Source organism: Mixophyes fleayi, chromosome 11 (genome assembly GCF_038048845.1).
Source record: "Mixophyes fleayi isolate aMixFle1 chromosome 11, aMixFle1.hap1, whole genome shotgun sequence".
Taxonomy (NCBI): Eukaryota; Metazoa; Chordata; class Amphibia; order Anura; family Limnodynastidae; genus Mixophyes; species Mixophyes fleayi.
In genome coordinates, this window is record NC_134412.1 from 88,283,037 (window position 1) to 88,307,024 (window position 23,988).

The 23,988-nt window shown below is 42.6% G+C and overlaps 1 protein-coding gene across 1 annotated transcript in view; it reads right to left on the reverse strand.

The window, feature by feature from the left end:
* Nucleotides 1-23,988, reverse strand: part of LOC142106671 (histone-lysine N-methyltransferase PRDM16-like) — a 355,613-nt gene that overhangs the window by 149,236 nt on the left and 182,389 nt on the right. The window contains exon 3 of the mRNA XM_075189660.1: nucleotides 3,215-3,259. Within this exon, the coding sequence (XP_075045761.1) occupies nucleotides 3,215-3,259 (45 nt within the window). The remainder of the gene's footprint in view (nucleotides 1-3,214; nucleotides 3,260-23,988) is intronic.

Here is a 23,988-nt window from a genome sequence, read left to right on the forward strand (position 1 = left end):
CCCCCCCCCCCCCACACACCCGCCAACACTGCTCCCTGCACTTAGCAACAAGACTAATAAAAGGGGAAGTGCAAAGGACTTTGCCTAATAGGTCACCTGATCGGCTGGTGGCGAGCCAGGTCATGTGACTGGCCGTGGTGGGAGGGGTTTGGGGTGAGCAATGTCCGCCTGCTTTCAGTAATTACACAAATAGAACAACTCCCTTCTATTAGGCTGTACGAGAACGAGACACTAAATAGCAATTTTATTGGGGGTCCCTCAGCTCTAGGATTGGAGGCAGCATTAATACATAGATCACAATAGGATGATTCAGGAGAAGTGGATCTCTCAATCAGCTCGAGAATTAAATGCAATTTATCTCCCATTAAAGACAGCGATAGGGAGAGTACACTGACCACCGGTCTTCTAAGCTCCACAGCCCACTTGTATCCGAGAGAACAAGATGAAACATAAAATTGGGTCTCAAAACTTCCCATGTGCCTTTCAACATCTACCAAGACATTTAAAAAGTTATTTTTAAAAACTTAAAATTTAAATACAACACACATCTCATAGCGGTTTGTTTTTTTGAAATACTCAAAACGTCTAGATTTGATTGGCCAATTTGGCTATCTTTTACCAAACTACCAGAGCATTGTATTGCCTGTGCCCTTATTGTTGCAGATAAAAATCTGACCTTGAATCAGGTTGACCGATTCCATTGCGTGTTTGGGAGATCATCAGACAACTCATAATGCTTTAACCCTCCTTTCAGAAATTGCTGCTTATGACTGACAAAGGGGGGACTGGACCCTTCTACTAGGATCAGCGTTACAGAATGATTCTGTAACGCTGATAGTCATCCCTAATCGGGCACCGACAATACGTAGAAATAATATTTACTGCTTGAATACGCGCAAAGGTAACAGAAAGTCTGAACAACATGAATGGATGACTGTAGACCACCAGACTGTCCGACCAGATTTTCTTCCAGTCCCGATCACCAGCTGAAAAATCCAGATTTTTGTCGCGATCGGTAATCATTTTAGATCCCATAAAAACTGCAAATCGCAGCCAATCAGCTTGTCATATAAAAAGTCCTAGAGTTTGGGACGGCTTTTGTCTTAAAGGACAAAAAGTACTTCCTGCCAAGCCTGAAAAAAAAACAGCTAACTGGTAAATAGAAGGAGTGGCTCACACAAGTGTCACATGATGCACCGTGCTACTTTTTTGGACCTCCAGTCCAGAAGATCCAGGAGGGGAGGTCCAAGTATGAGTGGTGATTGTGAGAGGGTCCGGACAGAAAGACTGAGTGCTACAAAATGACTAACTGGAATATAAAAAGAGGGATAAAGCAATGAAGAGGGACATGTGATAAGAAATACGTTCAATCTTTTAGTTGCTTTTCAACAAACTAGCTACTTCCAATCATAAAAGAAATTCATTGAACTACCCATACGGATAAATACCATGTGGGGTCCTTCAATTAAGCTGATGCAAGACAATTACTCCCCTTCCGTACTTGAACTCTTTACCTTACTTCTGTGACCTCCTCGACCCCCAGCTATTAAAACGTCTAGCCCATCTCTAAATTAATTTATGACCTCGTAAAGCCGGACAACCATTATACAATGCGGTTTTAGATCAGAGTACAGCCTGGGACCACCGATCCCCCTAAGAGCATAATAACTACTCATTTTTTATAGTATCGCACCCTCCAAACTTTTTTTAATTGAGGTGCTTGTAGGAAGTCGCAAAATTTAGTGCAGAATTATATTGACAATGTATTTAAACGCTGTTGACACCATGCAATAATTACGCGCACGTAAAAGCAATTAAATGGCTGAATGAAACCCAAAGCTTCGGAACCCCTAAATAATTGCGTTGTGCGATTATGGGAATCTGCCACCTTGTCGACGTGTCCGATGGCACAAAAAGATCTCACCGAGTGGCAGACGGCGCAGAGAGTGAGTTATGTGCAGAGAAAAAGGTAAAAAGTTCATCCCCATAGACATTGGTGACTTGGGAGAGGTCACTAGTTGGTCACTGCACGTTTCCCTAGTATAGGTTTGTTCTTTGTATCCAAACTCACGGCCGTGATGTTATTAAAGTCATTTGAAAAAGCAGAGAGGGGCGCCTCTATCTGACCCAAGGCGGAATGCCACAGAACTCATTTTCATTAATATCAGATATGTTTTACGGGCAAAGAAAGAAATTGGAGAAAAAACTACATTTGAAAGGAAAAGAAAGGTCACCACTGCGAAATTACACGTGAACATTCAAAGTAATAACATAACATTCATTTTTAGAGTTTACATAACTTTGCATTAAGAAATAAAAACGACATCATGTGCATATCGGGAGACATCAATCTGTACTCATTTAATGATTGCTATAGGAACCCAAATGTATTTTAAGCACGTTACAGTTCCACTTGACTAGCACCGCATGTCTGCTAGGTGATGTCATTTCTAAACTATTTACAATTCAGGCCTTAGAATAAGACAGTCTGAGGCTCCTGTAGAGTCTAGGGTTGGAAGCTTGTCGGTGTATTGTCCATATTTCTGAATTTTGTGGACTCATCCTAACAGATCTGCTTATTTCACCTGTGGATTCACCTAGAATATAACTTTAAAAACACAGGACTTCCTGGAGAGCTGTTTCAACGGAAATATCGATTGAGCTATTATAGAATAATATTGTTTGGCTGCATTTACTTATAAACATAGAGCCCTTAACTTGTGCACACTGGAGGCCGCCATTTTTTTGGAGCCTGAACAAACATTCATGAAACGTCTATTCAGCCCTCATCAATTCACGAGGAATTTGTGGCATCACTGAGGTGTGGCGTGACCATAGTGATGTCACCAGTTCCTGTCATATTTCTAGGCTGCATTTGGATATTGGTTCAGCTCACAAAATGGCCGCCTCCGCTGTGTGCTTTCATGAATTGCCTCACCAATTCAGCTCACGAAATGGCTACCACCTTTAGTCATAAGTTTAGATTTCCCAATATAGGAGGGGAGATTCAATTCAGTGCCAAGAGGAGAAAAATGAGCGGAGATTCGTTACCGTAATAGCAATATGCGCGTCCTGACGCAATGTTGCACTGGCCCCATAGAAACAGCGTAGTTCTTGTGAACATAAAACAAAATGAAAACATCTGTATCTCTATCAGTGCAACGCTGATATGTCATCAGTTGATATAGTATGTAATAAAACCTTTACTTCCTACCTTTCTTAGGCAGCCATCTTGTGACGTCACTTCCGAATCAGGCAGCTAAGAAGAAAGAAGAATATTGTTACTTGGAATCCTCTCCTCAAATGAAATAAGTTGTCGTAGATTACAGAGATAATTAGTCTTGCTCCGAATTTGCGAACGACATGAAGCTTACATTAAAAATTAAATATAATAATTAGCATTTATTAGCATAATAAAAAAAAAAATAGCATTAGCATAATTAGCAATGTTCCCTAACATACACGTAAAAGGACAATTGACAGCTGTATTTTTTCGCAGAATTACAATTCCATATTTTTTTTTAAAGCAGCTCAATTATTGTATCAACAATACGAGAGACTATGAAGCCTATTTATTAAAGCGGTTTCCGAACACCTTTCTCCATGACAAAGAATGCGTTCTTTGTTCTCCAATTTAGAGCGATGCATCACACAGTACTTTACAAACATCAACCAGGTTTTTAAGCAATTTTTTTCTTTTCACTGCAATAATGCAGCACAATCAATTAATCAGATATAGTTTAGCCTGCTTCTAAAGCATCAGTGGGGGTATACTTGCTAAACGGAGGGTTTCAAAAAAGTGGAGATGTTGCCTATAGCAACCAATCAGATTCTAGCTGTGATTAATTTAGAACATTCTACAAAATGACAGCTAGAATCTGATTGGTTGCTATAGGCAACATCTCCACTTTTCAAACCCGCAGTTTAGTAAATATGTCTCCTAAACAATGCTTAAAATTTGGAGCTTGTGATATCGGACAGATTTCTTTTATTTCTTTTCAGTTACTTCAACCAACAAACCTGATCTGTTTTCGCAGTCAGCGGTTCTCAAGGAAAAACGTAACCGACCACTACAAAGTGACATTTCAAGGTCTTGTTCTATCGGTTTGATTCGACCCTCATCTTAAACATAGATGAGGATATTCACAATTTCCAATCACTTTAATGGATATATTGATTAAGCCGATGCATCATGCGTACAAATGTGATCAATATATTTTAATGTTATATTACAAAATTCAATATCTACTCCTTTAAATAAAATCATTTACCCTCATTAGGTTTAGTGTTTCTGCTCAGCGGCAACAGAGTCCACAGTTTTGCTGTTCTGAAAGACCACCATAGTTTCATGCGCTGTATAATTCACCTTCACTTTATTTCTTTATATAGCGCTAAATAATACACAGCGCTGTGCAGAGACTCTGTAGGCATTCACATCAGTCCCTGCCCCATGGGAGCTTGCAATCTAAATTCCCCACCACGTATGACATACATGAATACAATAAGCATAATACAATGAAAAACAACACATACATGGATAATCATGAGTCAACAGGTACCGCTAGCATGGATACAGGTATGAAATTCAGGTGTGAGAGTAAACAAACAGCAACAAAAATTCAGCATGACATCGGGAACGTATCAGCATAGGCAAACCGAGGGGGGTTTTCTAGTGAGTGCCTGTAAAACCCACTTCAAGCCTGGGGCACTGTATAATTGAGGTGGCTGGACCCTGCCCCTGCTTCACGCGGCTCTGCTTGAAAAGGGAGAGCTGTGTGCACCTAACAGTAGTGCACGCAGCATTGCCCATGTATATTATGGGCATAGGTAGAGTTGGAGAGCAGCCAAGCACTCTCTAAAATTATAGCCACACCCCCATGCATGCTGGTCACGCCCACTGGCGGCATGGTGTGGAAACCCCCCCCTCTACAAATCCTGCGTTTGCCCCTGACAAGGTAGACAGACATAAAACATCGGGTAGAGAGGACCGTGTTTGTGAGAGCTTACATTCTAGACCCAACAGACTGCAAATCATACCACCTACTGCCCCAAACAAGCCACTGATGCTAAATGGGATCTATCAGACATTAATGGGCACAAGTTTTAGTCTGTGCTGACTATACCCCTTACACCCCAGTAGTTATGTTGAGAGTGGTAGTGGTGTTTACTGTATTGTACCGTTATACCATGCACTGTCTTGTTTTCCCTCTGTACGGTGCTGTGGACCTCATGTGACGCACTATAAAAGGTTCACAATAATACAAATAATAATAATAAGACGATAAACGGGACAGACGGTAAATGCGGTCTAAAGATAACGCCATCTGTCTGTATGCGTTTATCATTCAACCGCATGAATTGGTAACACACTGGCGTAATGACCCTTTAGTACAGATTCGACCACATGTGTATGGTGAATTATGGGAAGCTTCTGGCTACTTGGCCTATGTATAGTTAGCATCTTCCTGGCTGTTTCCATTTTTGCTTTTATGTCCAGCAAGGTCGTATATTTTGGCACTTCGCAAACAAATAATAAACGATGGCTTGGTCTGGCCAAATTTACATTTTGGCCAGGCCAGGATTCACGCTCGATGTACCGGTGGCTACAAACAGCTCTGATAACTTTGGTTAAGTTCATATACATTATATTTCCATTTTGCACGTAAATAGCCCTAAATCCGGATGCCATTCTGAATAGGTTTATGTTCTCTAGCTCCTCAAATAGTGTTGTGCGCCTTCTGAGTTTATAACAGAGAGATTAGAAATGTTCCTTCGAAGTTTGGCGTCTAAAACGGCCGCTAAAGGCTGTGCAGCCCTAAACATCTGCCGGGGTGGGCGAGCGAGCCGAGGTCAGTGTGACAGTAATGCCATGTGACTCATATAGAAAAACAGTTTATAAGTTAGCATTCTTCAGCTGTAGTGGAAGCTGAATTTGATTACTTTACATAGACAGATCACAAACGCTCCATTTAAATGGTAATCTTATCCTCTTTTCTTTACCAGTCTAGATAAACTGTCAATGAAAGAAAGAGCTGAGAGATTATGCGGTTTGATGTGCACTTAGCGTGGCATCGCATTTTCAGGACGCAAGCGAAAAAAAAATAAACTCGACTCCTTTCTCTTTATTTCCGATCCGCTAAGAAAGCTTTCACACTGTTTATATGATGTTAACACACATTTCTAAACACTTCGAAACGTATACATTGTTTGCGAGCTTCATGTGTTTTAAGTTAAAATCTGGTAAATGCCTAAATTCCAACTTTGTTTAATAACTCCTCCCCCGTTCACCACAATACTTAGAACAAGCTAGTTCTGTTGTCCGATGACATGATATTAATGGACGCCCAACCGTTGCCTGTCAAGGGAATTCATCATTGGAAGCATTTAAAGAAAAAAACAACATTTAATTTTAATAAAAAGTATAGTTTGTGTATAAGCAGCCTTTAGATCTCTTGATATTACACAAAAAAGTACAACTATGAATGATCCTAAATAAGGAACCCCAATCAGTATTCACAATTGCAGTATGTAGTCAAAGGACTCAAAAACTGATTAGACCTGAAGATATTTGAAAAATAGACTATATACTTGGAAGCATATATTTTTTTACTGTTTCCCAGAACAGACAGCCAACAGTCCCAATTTTCACAGGATAGGCGCAATTATGGGCAGCCAAAATTACTGTTCCCGGTCAGAAAATTGGTGTGATTTCATTGGAAATGGGTGTGGCAAGTGGATCAGGGTGTGGCCTAAATGGTCCCCAATTTCTAAATGAAATTAATGGTAGGTATCCACGCTAGACTTCCTGTTTTTAAACCTACTTAGCAATACTGCATGGAGACTGGTTGAGATTACAATGGTGAGAAAAGAGAAGACAATATATTGCAATCAGCTACATGACATTGACGTACTTTCGAAAATTCCGGATTTGAAAACTTAACTTTAAAAACACATTGCAGTTTTGAATTTGCTTGGATAAGTCACCGAATATCGGCAATTTGCAAGAAGCGCAGGATAATACATTTACTCCCTGGACACATTTGGCGAAGCCACGATTTTTTTTTTGATTTTTTTTTTAAGGCAAAGCCAGCTGACCACTGCCCAGAGTGATGCAAGATAGAGAAGCACCATTTTTCTGGACAGATAATTAATTATAGCTGCTTTTAGCAAAGGGATTATTATTATAATTTATTTATAAGGTTCCTCAGAGAAAGTAAGGATTGACGGGGTCATAACAGGGAGCATACCAGCGTAAAGGGGCCTGTGCCCAAGAACATGGGGGCAACAAATGAGTACCGAGACGTTATAGGCAGAGACTAGGAGACCCAGCAGAAGATATATGTGCAGATGGAAAGGATGGTGCAGGCATGGAATCACGAGGAAAGAGTATCCTGCCCCTAAGAGCTTACAATCTAGAGATGGGATGCGGCAGATTATACACTGGGAAGATTTAGTGAAATATAAACACTTCAAAATATACTGATGTCCACCGTTTAAATATTTGCTATTATAAAGCCAATTCCTAATGATGGTTCTCATTTCATTGTATCTTGCTCATATGTTTCAACGAGCATTAAGAAAACAAGCTGCTACTTATTAATATCGCTAATTTTTCTCTTTAATTACGGACAGCTGTACATTACACAAATTCTGTGGCTGATTACATTTAGGTAATTTACAGTCTGACACTTCTAAGCCAGCGAACCTGTTTAGTTTATATAGGCCAGTCATTAAAGCAAGGCGTTCAAAGTCCTGTATTGTACATTGCATTGTCTTTTTAATAGCCCAGATACATGTGCATAACGTATAGATGTGTGTCTATTTGTGTGATATCTGTAACTAACCTGCACACACGTCACGGTAGTCAGGTGTGGATAGTGTGTGCTCTGTAAGACATGTTTTTTTAAGCTAAATCTTTCTTTTCAGGCCGTAATCTTTTAATCACCTGATAAACCCCAGTCCCAGCACAGCTAGAAGAAAGGAAGAAACAATGCCCACTATTTCCAATATAGATGACTCTGCCTCCTCCTTCAGTAAATATTAATCCTGCACTTGAATAAAATCTCTTACAGAGATTGGCTGGTAATTGCATTAAACACTTAAAGGGGACATACACGGAGTCTATAAATAAGCTTAGTTTTATAGAATTTCCTACACTATGTAATGACAGCTGCATGGTAACTTATAAGTGCTTAGTGTATGGCTGTTATATACAGTATAATGCACACCCTACGGTACATTTTATGGGTATTAGAAGTCAACAGAGAGTTCTGTGACCAAGCTAATAGAGAAGGATGGTGGTGTAATGCTTTACGTCTGGGCACACACTACAGGTTCACCTGATTATCGGGCCAATCACACGATAAACGACCGTTCGGGCCGATATCACATCAGTGTACGCTCCAACAATGAACGCTTATCGTTACAAAGCTCATTGTATCGTTTGATTTGATTTTTAAACCAGACAAAAAGTCTTGTTCAACGATGGGACGAAATCAGGCAAATCCTGCAGTGTGTACGCAATCAGGACCAGATCCAATGCACTCTGCAGAGTCACCATCTTTTCAGCCGATGGTTATGACAGATGAAGAGCACAGATCTGCCGGTAAATCGTGTAAAACTTATATATAGTGTGTACACAGGAATCGGCTGCTGATCAGGACTTTCAGTCGTTGGTAAAATCATTAACGATATCACATCGGGGGACAGTTACTGCAGTGTGTATCCAGTCTTAGACGGGTCACAGAAATCAGAGGCAACATCTAAGAACTGACAGTAGGAATTCCGTTATCCGCTATGATACGCAGGTTGTCCTAAGTGTTGACATCAGAGCTCTCTGGTTATACAGATATTACAGACAGGTGTTTATATATAGTTTAACGTCCCTTGTGTATTGTATCATTATATAGTATATATCATCACAGATGGACCTAAATTTTTTTTTAAAAAAATCAATTGAGGGATGGATATTTCAACCTGGTCGTTCAAGCATCCACTCGTACTTGTTTATCTAGAAGTGGGATGAGTGGAGAGCGTGTCAGGTGGGGCAGAGCAGTGCTGCTGGTGGTTGGGGGTGGGAGTGGGTTAGCTGCTGCTGGACTGTCCGAAGCTGCTTTGTTGGCTACCAGTTAAGTGGCGGTCTCACGGGATTGAGTGGTGGGCCGGTGCCCTGTGGCTGATGTCACCCACAGGTCCAGGGCAAAGGCAGCGCTGGCAAGAGCCTGGTAAGTTGTATTGGTGAGGGAGGGGTAACAGAGGGGAAAAGGATGACACAGGAGGGAAAATGGGGCAAAGATCCCTCTCGGCAGCCCTGCTCGGAACACCAGTGGCTTGGGAGAAACTCACCCTTGAAACTTGAAGTCCGTTACATTCAATATCTGGATGATAGCCCAGAGCAAGACCTCACTGAGCCCCGCAAGGCATTGGTGGGCCCACTCACCTCTGGGCCCCGCACCGGTGGTAGTTCCGCCAATCACTACAGGTAACTCCACCGTTGGAGAAAGCTGGCCCTGTATCCAATAAGCGGAGGCGGAACAACTGTAGGTGAAGTTGGTGCAGCCTCTGTGGAGCCCAGAAGTGAGGTTTTGCTAGGTCCCCAATCCTCTCCGAGGCCCCAACAACCCCCCAGTCCCCCACAGCACACCCAAGGCGCCCTATGTGCCCAAGAGTGCTCAGAAGAAGCCCCAACAACCCCCTAATCCCCCACAGCAGACCCAAGGCCCCCTATGTGCCCCGAGAGTGCTCAGAGGAGGCCCCAACAACCCCCCAGTCCCCCACAGCACATCCGAGGCCCCCTATGTGCCCCGAGAGTGCTCAAAAGAGGCCCCAACAAACCCCCAGTCCCTCACAGCAGACCCGAGGCCCCCTATGTGCCCCGAGAGTGCTCAGAAGAGGCCCCCAACAACCCCCCAGTCCCCCACAGCACTTCCGAGGTCCCCTATGTGCCCCGAGAGTGCTCAAAAGAGGCCCCAACAAACCCCCAGTCCCTCACAGCAGACCCGAGACCCCCTATGTGCCCCGAGAGTGCTCAGAGGAGGCCCCAACAACCCCCAGTCCCCCACAGCACATCCGAGGCCCCCTATGTGCCCCGAGAGTGCTCAAAAGAGGCCCCAACAAACCCCCAGTCCCTCACAGCAGACCCGAGGCCCCCTATGTGCCCCGAGAGTGCTCAGAAGAGGCCCCCAACAACCCCCCAGTCCCCCACAGCACTTCCGAGGTCCCCTATGTGCCCCGAGAGTGCTCAAAAGAGGCCCCAACAAACCCCCAGTCCCTCACAGCAGACCCGAGACCCCCTATGTGCCCCGAGAGTGCTCAGAAGAGGCCCCCAACAACCCCCCAGTCCCCCACAGCACACCCGAGGCCCCCTATGTGCCCCGATAGTGCTCAGAAGAAGCCCCACCAACCCTAGTCCCCCACAGCAGACCCGAGGCCCCCTATGTGCCCCGAGAGTGCTCAGAAGAGGCCCCAACAACCCCCCAGTCCCCCACAGCACATCCGAGGCCCCCTATGTGCCCCGAGAGTGCTCAGAAGAGGCCCAAACAACCCCCCAGTCCCCCACAGCAGACCCGAGGCCCCTTATGTGCCCCGAGAGTGCTCAAAAGAGGCCCCAACAAACCCCCCAGTCCCCCACAGCACACCCGAGGCCCCCTATGTGCCCCGATAGTGCTCAGAAGAGGGCCACTCTTTGCTCTTTTCAGAAATGAATGGGACATCCAGGAGGCTACCCAATGTCAGCTATGGGACAATAGGCATAACCCTGCCTGTCTGGGAGAGAAACTAGATTGAAGCTGGAGTGCCCCTTTAAATGTTGTATTAAAACACAATATGGGTTTGGAAAGTTCCCCTGCACGACAAGATCTCCCCCAGCGTTGTGAGAGAACAGTGGCTGCTGAATGGAAAGCCTGAACAGTAATTTTATAGCGAGCCGGGCATTCTCCCTCTTCACAAGCAGGTCTTGAGTTTCTTATTGATCTGAAAGAATGGTGACTCGCTCGGTAGCCTTGCTGTGACCTTTCTTTCCACATGCAGCTTATGCTGAGCAAGTTGTAGTGTTTAGAAAAGAAAAGAACTTGCTCTCCCGTCCCATTCAGCGGCCGGAGCTCTCAATTCATCCCTTTTCCCCGGTTAGATCCTTACAGCAGTTTGTATTGTTGTCAGCGACAAAATAGAGCTCGGGCCTTTCAGGGAGGCAACGTGTAAAGTTACAGCACCTTCTCTTTTATCTCTCTAAGTGATTAACATAGTCATTGTGTAACTGTGTGTCAGGTGGACGGAAGGTGAAAATGAAGATCCGCCGTAGATGAAAGACTGCGCTGTATACAGTATAATTATTCATGCTGCTGGTGGGGATCTGGATAACAACTGATATTAATAATTAATAAAAGAAAAACCACTTTGCTGATCTCCCTTGTTCTTGTAGCTGTATAGACTGAAGCCGCAGTTTATACCGCGGTTTCCAGATTAAAGTTCCAATTTGGAATCTTTATTAACATCTGTGTGTGTCTGCTAGAGTTAGCAGTTTCAGTTGTGGTGTAACTACAAGTACCAGCATGCTCCGCAAGACGGTCAGAACTTGCTGGCTGCTTGACAGGCTCTACTGATTTGTTAGCTTGAGTACTAATACCTTAGGCTACAGTTAGGCTACTTTGGTCGGCAGGGCAAGCTGGAACTTGTAGTTCCACAGCAGCAAAAGATCCGCAGCTTGCCGATCTCTGCTGCCGGAGCTTGGCTTACCAATCAGCAGCAGTAGTACAGCAAGTTTCGGAAGATCCAGAGGTACAGACTAAGCAAATTAATTATATTCCATCTTTATCCGAAGACCCATGCAAAATTCCCATCACTAGACGATTACCTGTAGCCACCAACATGTCAGGGTGCTGAGCAAGTGTACCTCAGCATAGGCAAACTGAGGGGGGGGGGGTTCCTAGTGCCTGGAACACCCCCTCCAAGCCTGGGCACTGTATAATTGAGGTGGCTGGAACCTGCCCCCGCTTCACACGGCTCTGCTTGAAAAGGGAGAGCTGCATGCACCTAACAGTAGTGCACGCAGCATTGCCCATGTACATTATTGGGATAGGAAGAGTTGGAGAGCAGACAAGCACTGTCTAATATTATAGCCACGCCCCCATGCATGCTGGTCACGCCCACTGCTGGCGTGGTGTGGAAACCCCCCCTCTACAAATCCTGCGTTTGCCCCTGCTCAGAACGTCATGTGTGGCACGCTCTAGTAGACATTGCAGAACTATAATCCATCTCACAACAGGTTTATTGAACTTGGTTATAATGTTATTTATTTGCATTTTCAATTCTCCTATTCAATAAATGTGATGCTATAAAGCCAAGAGAATAAGAATGGACAGTGAGACTAGAATTCAGTATACAAAATAACAGAATTATATTGTGCAGTAATATTCCATATTGACCAGATACAGATACAATCCCAGGGATGGTGATGGATCTACTACCGGAGGACCTCCAGCGATCAGGGGGAGCCGACTCTGCTGATCCCGCGGCTACGGGGGCCTAATACTCAGTAGCGCGTCTCCTAACCCACCACACTTTCTATGTGGACAGGCGACTGAGTTTTATGCCTCTGCGCAAGAGCAATTCTTTAAAACCTGGGACTATTCCTGGAAATTAAGAGCAGTTGGCAGCTATAGATGTCTGAATTCTGTCTAGCCGGACAAGGAACCAGAAATTGAAGTTAAAGAGTTTATTTTTAACACACTCCCTCAGAGCAGATATCTCCTTAGATTCACATTTTAACTCTTAAGAACATTTTCAAGGATCTAAAAATCTACTAAACCTTTTATCTTTAATTAGAGATCCCACTGTGGAATATTTAGAATGAATGAGGACACAGATGATTGTTCTCATGAATTCGTCTCAATACAGAGGGCACAAACGTCTGGCTTAGGTTGAATGCAATAGGGGCTTGTGAGTACATTCAGGCAGATTTCTGTGAATAAAACATATCCAAGAAAAAGTATAATAAAAAAAATATGACAAATTATTACAACTGGGGGTGATTGAGATACTAAGAATATACAGAGTTTAATATCTATCTATATCTCTTCAAGGCACCCTCCATTTTTCTACTAGATGGGGTTAAGAGGAAGCTGCTGGTTAGAAAAGTCAAGAACTTCGGAAATAATTAAAAACCATCTCTGAACTTGGAAGAAAAGCCGACAGCTTTAATGTTTAATGGTGTATAACACTTTGCATAGTTTAAATACACCGTAAGCTGCGTTTCATGACATAAGAACGTTTACAAAGAATAAAAAAAAACATAAAAGCTCCCTGCAGTCCGAAAATAAATCACAGGCAACACATGATTCTTTCCTTCCCTCCTGTTCTAATCCTCCTGCAAGGTATACAAACATCTCATGGTAAGATGCACTTGTCTCTTACCACCTCACTATGTAAAGTTACACTTTTAACCTTGAGCTCCTGACACTCATTATACTGCCATGATTAATGACCGTTCCTCCTCCACAGACATTTTTTTTCTCTCTTTTACCTACAAGTTCAAATAGATAAATGTCAAACACTTCAATTTCTTTTATTTGTCAAAGCTTCTCGCCAGAGCCGCAGATGTTTAATAGATACCTGTCACCTGCGCAGAGCGGAGGTAGCCATTTTGTGGACGGAGTCAATATTCAGTTTATCCGTTCACCAGGTGGCAGTGACATCATTAAGGCAAGAGGCAGAACGTGCCTCGTGCCTCAGTGGTGTCACCAGTCCCCATTGATGCAAATTGATAGGCTGCATGGTCATAAAAGTTTTGGTTCAGCCCCTAAAATAGCCCCCCCCCCACTGTCCACAAGCGATTAGTACACTTTAATACGAACTAAAGGGATCCCTAGTATTATAAACAAAATTCTTTTGCTTGTCGCTCTGACAATATTTGCAGGTCAGTAACCCAGAAAGATGTAGAGTGCACTGCTATGGGGAAATGGGAGCTGGCTACATCGTGTGGGCATTTCTTTTTCAAACGTGAGTGTGGTTTTATATGGGCTATGATAAAATGTGAAACTCATTTAAGTCAAACAGCTACTATACAATTAAATACCCCATAGCCCTATCTGAACTGTATTTCATTCAGAGCCCATTCTAGTGGCCGTCATACAACGCAGAGAGCATTCTAGTGGCCGCCATACAATGCAGAGAGCATTCTAGTGGCCTCCATACAACGCAGAGAGCATTCTAGTGGCCACCACACAATGCAGAGAGCATTCTAGTGACCGCTATACAACACAAAGAGCATTCTAGTGGCCGCCATACAACGCAGAGAGCATTCTAGTGGCTCACATGCAAAGCATAAAGCCTTCTAGTTGCCCACATACAATGCAGAGAGCATTCTAGTGGCCCACATACAACGCATAGAGCCTTCTAGTTGCCCACATACAACGCAGAGAGCATTCTAGTGGCCTACATACAACGCAGAGAGCATTCTGGTGGCCCACATACAACGCAGAGAGCATTCTAGTGAGCAACATACAATGCAGTGAGCATTCTAGTGACTGACATACAATTCAGGGAGCATTCCAGTAACCAACATGGAGAGCATTCTAGTGACTACTGTGCAAAATATAATATATACTAGTGATTTCTATAAAAATGTAGATCTTGTTCTGGAAGCTACAAAACAATGCAATGACCGCGACATCTCTGGTGACTTCACTATACAGACCCTTAAAACTTACTCCCGATGTGCTGAAGATGAAGTTCAGCTGTGTCAAAAAGCGTCGTACCCGGTAGACTGCTCCCAGCACTGTGATTGGTCGATTATTTCAGCCATTCACCAATCACATCCACCCTGTCTACATTTCGTTCCTCTAAACAGCTTTCTAGGCAATTGTTGCAGTTGTACAATGACTATAATGGTCATATATACAGTAGCTATTAACCATATTCATCCCTTTGACTTTTTTAAAAAATTTTCTTGCATCTGACAGGCAGCCCTCTGGTCAACACAACATACTCTAAATAAAATAAAAACTTTAAATATTTCTCTTAATTACAAATAACAACAGACACTAATTGATTACACTGGTATTCAAGCCTTTTGCTAGGACACCCCTAATTTAACCCTTGTGTAATAAGTTGCCTTTAGAGGTCCCATCATGATTTCAAAACAAATAAATGTGTCCATGAAAGGCCCAAACAGTCTGATAACAAGGGCTTCATCACGAAGATCAAGGAACATTGTCTATGACAGGCCGTCATCCAAAATGGAGCATGCGTGTGAAATTGGCACTTGTTAGGAAGGCCACCAAGTGGAAAATGACAACTCTAACAGCGTTACAGATGTGAGAAAAGGTTCATGGTACAACAATAGCTAAATTTGGCAGGGTAGCATAAAGAAAACTATTCTTTAAGAAAACTTTATTTTATTATTATTATTGAATTTATTTATATAGATTACGTAAACTTGCATGAGATCTGAGCTACAGTTTGCCAGAAAGCTCATGGAAACCCAAATATCAAGCGGAGGACAATTACATAATCTAATAGAACCACAATTGAACATTTTTGGCCTTTGGGTAAGTACTATGTTTAGTGCACATCAGCCAAGCATACTATTCCTACGATGAAGCACTGGTTTTAGGTGTGTAATGTTATGGGGATGTTTTTAGCTTCAGGGACCAGAAAACTTGTTGAATCAGAGGGACAAGTGAATGAAGCAAGAGATAGACAGGTTATGGGGAAAACTCGCTGCGGTGGTCTGCGAGCGACCTAGGATTTGGGAGAAGATTTATATGGCAGCAGGACAATGTCCCAAAGCATGCAACAAGAGCTAGATTGGAATGGCTGAAATATCAAAAACACAAATCCTGGAATGGTCCAGAGACCTTTAAACCAGGGAAATCGGGAAACTGTTGAGTAATTCGAAAATTTCTGATCCCCCAACGGTCTCCGTTCAACCTAATGGAACTCAAGCAGCATTGCAAAGAAACGTGGGGGAAACTGTAGTGTCTGGATGCGTAAACTGGTGGATGCCTCTCCCAATAGACTAAAGCTGGGCACACACCTATCTGTAGAGTGCGCAGAGTCACCATCTTTTCAGCAGATGGTTATGACAGCTGAAGATCACAGATCTGAAGGTAAATCGTGTAGGTGTGTACACATGTATCCGCATGCTCATCGGGACTTTCTACAGTAAGTGACATCATTACAGACATTGCATCTGTAAGATTACATAGGAGTGTACCCAGGGGAGAGCTGGCAAATTTTGGCCTGAGAGGCAAAACTCGACTCAGCAGCCAATTTTAAAGGAAAAAAAAAAAATTGAGGTGGCCCAGTGACCCAGTCCAAGGTAGGCCATTATGGGCCCGGCCCGGTGGGCAGATGCCCCCTGCCCCGGAGTGTAGCCAGCTTAACAGTTGTAAATGCAGGTAAAGGCGCTTTTATCTAGTATTAAAACAAGGGGGCAATTAAGTAGCAGTCGAGTCTCTTTTTTGCACTTAAGAAAAAAACTACAAGGGACATGCAAATTGCCATTGTTAAAACATAGGTGGAAAATACTTGTGAAAAAAGTAATCTCTCCCCCCTCAAAAAGCAAACTCCCCATTTGCACAGTCCACCCCCTCTGCAATTCAAATTAAAGCAGCCTAGTGGGGAAGATACTTTTTTTTATATTGTACATATATATATATCTAAGTATCATGAAATGAACAACAAACTATCTGGGCTGTATTTACCGAATAAGCAACCTATGCAAACACCTCTGGCAGCGCCATTTAGTTTCTGTTAATTTTATTTCTCTTTTTCCAGTTTTATATTCTTTTCACTACTTGATTCTGCCAACCACCTGTCTTTCCTACCGGAGGAGTGCGCGATTGCTAATTTAAGAGTAGCTCAGTCAGAAAAATGTCTCCATTAACCATTTAAGGAATATTACAAGACCCACGGTGCAATTAAGCACAATATAATGCATTTCAGAGCAGGGCACAGCGCTGGCCTTCAGCAGCGACAGAGGATATTAGCAAGGAGATAAAAGTAGAGCTTCTCTGAGCTAGCCTGAAGGGCTCTCCAACTGTTCATTTTCCTACCTCGTTGGTTTGAACCTGTCACATTGTGACAGCCTGGTGGGAATAATTGGCAAGACAACAAAGAGGGAACTGAGACATCTGTAATGTGGAACAGGACATTGTCATGTCTGTCTGTTTTAAAGTGAACATGTTTGGCCTGTCACTTCTGTGGAGGACATCTGAAAATCACCTTTCAAAAAGAGGCGCTGAATTACTATTCCTTCCCTCCCCATTTATCCACAGCAGAAATCACGGCAGTGCGTTGGGGTTTTTTTTTTGTAAGCAAATGTCCTTTTTAATGAGCCTTCTTCCTTCCAATATCCTGCTCTGCCGGGTTAACACTGTTTCACCTAAATTAAAAAGGAAATGAAGGAAAGATGTTCGGGCAGCTTGTAATGTGAGGCTCACGTTTTAGATCAAGTTGAAGTACATAAAATGTGAAGACCAGGAGTCACTGACACAGTGCATACAGGAGGGATACGGCAGAGGAACGAGCTGCTGTCACACCGGGACATTAGAAGGTCAGGGAGAGGTAAATGCAGCATTGGGAGACTACGGCAAACGTATCGCAATAACATTTTTCTGAAACGATCAGATCAGGAATGTTCAATGGCCTTGTACATTACTATAATGTTGGACTTTTGTTGCACGGTGGCTCAGTGGTTAGCACTTCTGCCTTACAGCACTGGGGTCATGAGTTCGATTCCCGACCATGGCCTTATCTGTGTGAAGTTTATATGTTCTCCCCGTGTTTGCGTGGGTTTCCTCTGGGTGCTCCGGTTTCCTCCCACTCTCCAAAAATATACTAGTAGGTTAATTGGCTGCTAACAAATTGACCCTAGTCTGTGTGTGTCTGTGTGTGTCTGTCTGTGTGTGTGTTAGGGAATTTAGATTGTAAGCCCCAATAGGGCAGGGACTGATGTGAGCGAGTTCTCTGTACAGCGCTGCGGAATTAGTGACGCTATATAAATAAATGGTGATGATGATGATGATGATTATTAGAATACACACGTCTCTAAGAACTTCAATTTGACCAATATGGACTGACAGCAGCACAACACTCCATCAGAGCTCAGTGGAGGACAGGAAACAGAATGTTATCAGCCAATAATAAACAATAGACCAAGGACAACCAGTTTCCTTCCTGTACTGAAACTCTGCTGTTGGCGTTCAGTGAAGTGAAGGAGACTGAGCTGCTATCTCAGGGTACTTTGGCAGTATCTTTGGTACACACTATAGAAAGTATCTCCCGATGCGATATCGTTAACGATTTTACCAAACATGCCGATTAATGTGTACACGTTTTACACTATTTACCGTCAGATCTGTGCTCTTCATCTGTCATAACCATCGGCTGAAAAGATGGTGACTCTGTACACTCCATAGAGATCTATGGTCACTGCCGGTCCTGAGTGCAGACACACTGCAGAATTGGAACATCGTTCCATCGTTGAACGAGATTTTTAGTCCGTTTATAAAATCAAATGAAGCGATACGATGAGCTATGGAACGATAACCGTTCATCATTGGAGTGTACACGCTAATGTGATATCGGGACGAACGGTCGTTTATTGTGTGATCGGCTCGATAATCGGCTGAAAACCCTGTAGTGTGTACCCAGCCTTACCAAGAGAACGGAGGCCGTCGCTGAGCGCTATCTCCAAGATTTACATTAAAGGGAAGGGAGAGGCATGAGCAGGCTTTATTAAGGTTGATTTTAGACTGTGAAGTGCCACTACAAATACCGTTCCTCTAGGACGCTGCCTCTACTTTCTCTTCCTTGTCAAGTTCTTTTTTTCCCCACAGCAAAGCCTAAAATTACTTCTGGTGGACTCAATCGTCCGGTCTAGCACAAGACACCAGCAGGCGGCACTGCCTCTAAATGATACATGCATTATATTAAACCCATTGTCCAAGGCAAAAATTGTTTGACTTTTGTAATATGATGTTTAAATGTGAAGTGCTAAATATGAATACATATACAGGAAGTCGAGCGTAGTGTAATGCAGAACAACTGTAATTACTTCAATAAAACGGAACGTCCGTGTGTGCCAAGAAAAATAAAAGATAGGCAAGATTAAAATGTCACCGTGCAAAACCTGATGAGAAAGGTTGCTGAAAGTAAAATCTCCTTATCAATCCCATTCACAAGAGGGTGTGAAGACTTGACTCATTATCCTGAAACTGAAATTCAGTTGTGTGGGAGATTAGAATCATTCAGTAATAAACATGTCTGCTAGTGGGTTTAAAGAGCAAGCAAAAAAAACACTATTTGACAATAATATAAGAAAAGGCTGTGTATTACTGATATACAGTAAATATATCCATGTGCTCCCTTTCATTTTTATACAGCTGGTTTCCCTGTTTGGAGGGGGGCGAGTAGCAGAGTAGACTCGATTCATATTTTGCTGTAAGTCTTTGCATAAAGTATCTTGCATTACGCCAATGAACGTATTTGTATGCAATTCATTTCTGAACGCAAATGATTGTTGCTATGGCCTACAACTAGAGAGGTGATACAGGGGAGGGAAGGGACTAATGTAGGCCTTTGTACAGTACAGTAAGGGCGTAGTACTTGCACCAGCTGCAGGGCACGGATGCCTTGCGTGCCAGTAGCTACCATAGAACCATTGCATGCAACCACGACAGACTATACAAATGCATTGCATGTACAGCATTCATTGAAAGCATCTTTAATTATGTAATTAATGTAAAAAAAATATATATATTTGAAAATTAATATATAAATGATTATACGAATAATAGCTGTTATTTTATTATCATGCAAAAGTTTTGTGTGTTCTGATGTGACCTTATATTGTACGTATGCATGTGTGTGTCCTGCAGTCTGTTCTGTGTGTCTACATACAGCAGTTACTCCATAGGCAAAGCGTACTTATACCCAGATCCAAACTGAAACGTATCTGGAGATACGATTGGGTTTGAATAAGGTCAGAACGACGCACAATTTCCGTGCTTTTTTTTAAAAAACGCAACTTGCATGCAACTTGTGGATCAGTCCCAGAGTGACTCACAGCTTGGCAGACTTGCTTTGGCGGAATGCACTGTGTGCACGGGATGATTTATACAGAGATACAGGTCCAGTGATGTTACTGTAGATGAAATATTTGTTCAGATGTCCTTTGTGGGCACCTCCCAACATTAGAAATGTCCAAATCGCTAGGTTGTTCCATCCCCCTCCCTTCCCCTAAAAACACCTGGAATTGCCATGGGCACCACAGACAAGTGCAACACTTGCTCATCACGGTGAATGGTACATACCTCTTGACTTCCTGCAAGTTGGGACAAGAGTGGCGACGGCACTCAAATCGGAACCGTTGGGAGTTATGACAGGCACCGCAGATATATGTTCTAAGTGTATGATTTATAAAGCTATATGTAAAACAAGTACAAACATTCTGTAGCACACATCGCATCAATCGGCGAAGATGTCCCAACAAACACGTTTTGCAAGTTTTTGGTGCAGTTACACATGAGCTGACCACATGTTTTTGGTGCAGTTACACATGAGCTGACCACATGTTTTTGGTGCAGTTACACATGAGCTGACCACATGTTTTTGGTGCAGTTGCCATAGCGATAATGGATTCCAAAGCAGAGCTCCTAACATGTATTACATGTGATCCCGCCAGGATGAACAGACTGTATGTAAGCACGCCACAGGCAAAGCGTCTTTACAATTACCAAAAGTCTGAACAATCTCTGAATCAATCTGCATTATCGGGCCGTGAACATTAGCCATACAGCTTTGGAACAACGTTCAGGCCAAACTTAGAAGCCAATTCCACTTTTTTTAATCAATACATTAAAAAGTAATCCCCAAACCCCCTAACCCTTGTATTAAGAGTCATTGTGCCGCAGGAGGTGGGTCTTAGTGATGCGATTATGCGGAAAACCGCGTCATTGCCGTCCCCATCCTGCCCTCTGTACTAGCTATTAGGCAGGATCAAACTACCGGAAAATTCTGGAGTCTCCCGAACATTCCAGGGGGTAAATGTATCAAGCTGAGAGTTTTCTGGCGGGTTTGAAAAGTGGAGATGTTGCCTATAGCAACCAGATTCTAGCTGTCATTTTGTAGAATGTACTAAATAAATGATAGCTAGAATCTGATTGCTTTTTCAAACCCGCCGGAAAACTCTCAGCGTGATACATTTACCCCCAGGAGAATAGACAAATATGGATTATATATTAGAGAATATATAGGACTGTGATACATGGGAAAACTGGAAGAGGTGGAGTCAACACAGTTGCTGCCCACTTGTAAATAAAGTTGCCCGTCAGGTACCCCAACAGCACAGAGGCGGGGGGAGCACAGGTAAGGAACCCCAAAATTCTGGTGTTCTTAAAGGATATAATTTTTTTTTAAAAATAGAGTGTGACTAACGTCTTTATCCGACGCCTAAGGAATATTGGTCATAGAATTTAATAACCTCGCGTTCTCACTGTATTTCATTATCTCTCTGCTGTTTTTCCACGCCTGTGCCTACCGATAATAGAATGGTTCTCATTAAATATTTGTTCTTTATTAGATGTCTCAGATGCCATCTGATAACAGAGGACATTAAACAGTGCAAGCATCAAAGCTTTGTCAGAGTCCAGCCCAGTCTGAGCTAATAATCAATCTATTTGTTTTATTGCTGAAATACAGAGGACATCATTCACAAGGTGACGCTTCCTCATTGCGTTGTTTACGCTCCGGACCAGACAGGATAAAACTATGGTAACACCACAATGTTTTATCCAAAGGATTGACAAAAGGAAATTATGTTTCAGAAAATAATGCCACCTAGTTATATAGTATATTTATGAAAGGGTGAAAAGCCCAAAATCTGGGGAGAACTATGATATATGTACCCATGCATCAGAGGTCTGTGCTTCTGGACAATAAGCATATTGGGCCTGATTCAATAAGGAACTTAGGCAAGAAAGGTCTTACTTAAGTCTCCTGGACAAAACCATGTTAAAATGAAAGGGGTGAAAATCAGCTTTCTATTTTGCACATAATTGCTAGTTTTCTTGCCTAAGTTCCTTAATGAATCAGGCCCATTAAGTTTAAGATTGTTAAAAAATAAATAAATAAAGAACTGTTCCAGAAAAACCAGGACACATACATGTCCATATACAGTGCCACAATTATTCACTTACCCAGTCCCCCAGACCAGGCAGAACTACAGAGGTCCTATGTCCCCAGCCTCTGGTATAATGATTACTCTCCTTCAAAAACTGGAGAACTTTGAATGTATTCCGTGTAAATGTACCAGTAAATCATCATCACCATTTATTTATATAGCGCCACTGATTCTGCAGCGCTGTACAGAGAACTCACTCACATCAGTCCCTGTCCCATTGGAGCTTACAATCTAAATTCCCTAACATACACACACAGACAGACACAGACAGAGGGTGGAGAGAGAGGGTGAAGAGAGAGAGAGAGAGAGAGAGAGGAAGAGAGAGAAAGAGAGGAAGAGAGAGGGAGAGAGAGAGAGAGAGAGCGAGAGGGAGAGAGAGAGACTAGGGTCAATTTTGATAGCAGCCAATTAACCTACCAATATGTTTTTGGAAATCAAAGCTGAAAGGTGCCACGGGACACATGCATGCAACTTTAATCACGCATTTGCTAGAGATGCTCAGGCTCGGTTCCTCGAGAACCGAACACACCCGAACTTAGGTGATCCGAATACCGAGCCAGCGGTATTGTCGAGCGCCCTCGGAGTTGAAAACGAGGCAAAAAACGTCATTGTGACGTCGTCGGATCTTGCGAGTCTTAAATTCCTTTTAAAGATCCAGCATCACGGAGGGTGGGAGGGAGAACGGACCCCCATTTATCTTTTCTGCCACTGCTGTGTGCCAATGTGTCCTAGATGTGGTAGGAACTGCCGTGTGTTTGTGTCATTGCTCTGACGCTTACCATCCAGCCAGGTCGCTGCAGTATTTGTCCGAAAGTGTATTATAATAATATTGTGATCTGTGAGGTGGTCAAAATTGACTTGAAATTAGTGTTATTGAGGTTAATAATAATGTAGGAACAAAAAAAAAAGAGCAAAGTTATGTGATTTTAGCATATTTTTGTATTTTTCCTAAAAAATACAAAACCAAAACCAAAAACACACGAGGGCGGTTTTGCCAAAACAAAAACCAAAACCCAAAGCTAATCCAGGTCCAAAGCCAAAAGCAGTTCACGGGGGTCAGTGAGCAACACTTCTTGTATCCATTTGTAAAATTTATGTATATATATATATATATATATATATATATATATATATATGTGTGTGTAATTTGGGCCCCTCATTGCTCATTAGGCCCTACACTTGTGCCTAGAATCCCTAAAAGATGATCCGGCTCTGGTCTGAGATATAACCACCAAGGTTTGACTGGAGTCCTTTATAAAGGTGTTTTCCATCTAGTTCTCCGATATGAGACACTGGAGTATAATATAAGAATGTAGCTTTGCCAATGCTACAGAAACAGACGGAAATATTCACACAAAAAGCCTGTTGCAACATTCATTGGAACCTGTGTTTAAACAGCTGGGCGATTGACCAAGTGAAAGCTCCTTGTCAATTTAGTGATGGATGTTAAAAAATAAGGTATTGTACGTTAGTTTGATAACTTAGACAAGCTGAAAAATAGCTCCGTGTGTGTGATTTAGAGCCCTAAATGAATGTACAAATAAATGGAGAAATCGGTGGCTTTGGGTTGAATACTTTCTTTTCAAACTTTTCAGCAGAACATATTTCGGATTCTTTTGAATCGCATCTCTTACTGCGTTTGTTTCCAGAAATCAGAGCAAATAGAAAAAAAAAAAGGGGTCAGATTTTGGTTACTTCCCAAGGATACATATCTACTTGGGCGGTTCTGAATCTTGAGGTTACGAAAGGGAAATATATCTCAATAGTGGAGTCTTCTTATCAGTTCTTGGAATTGATTTGATTTA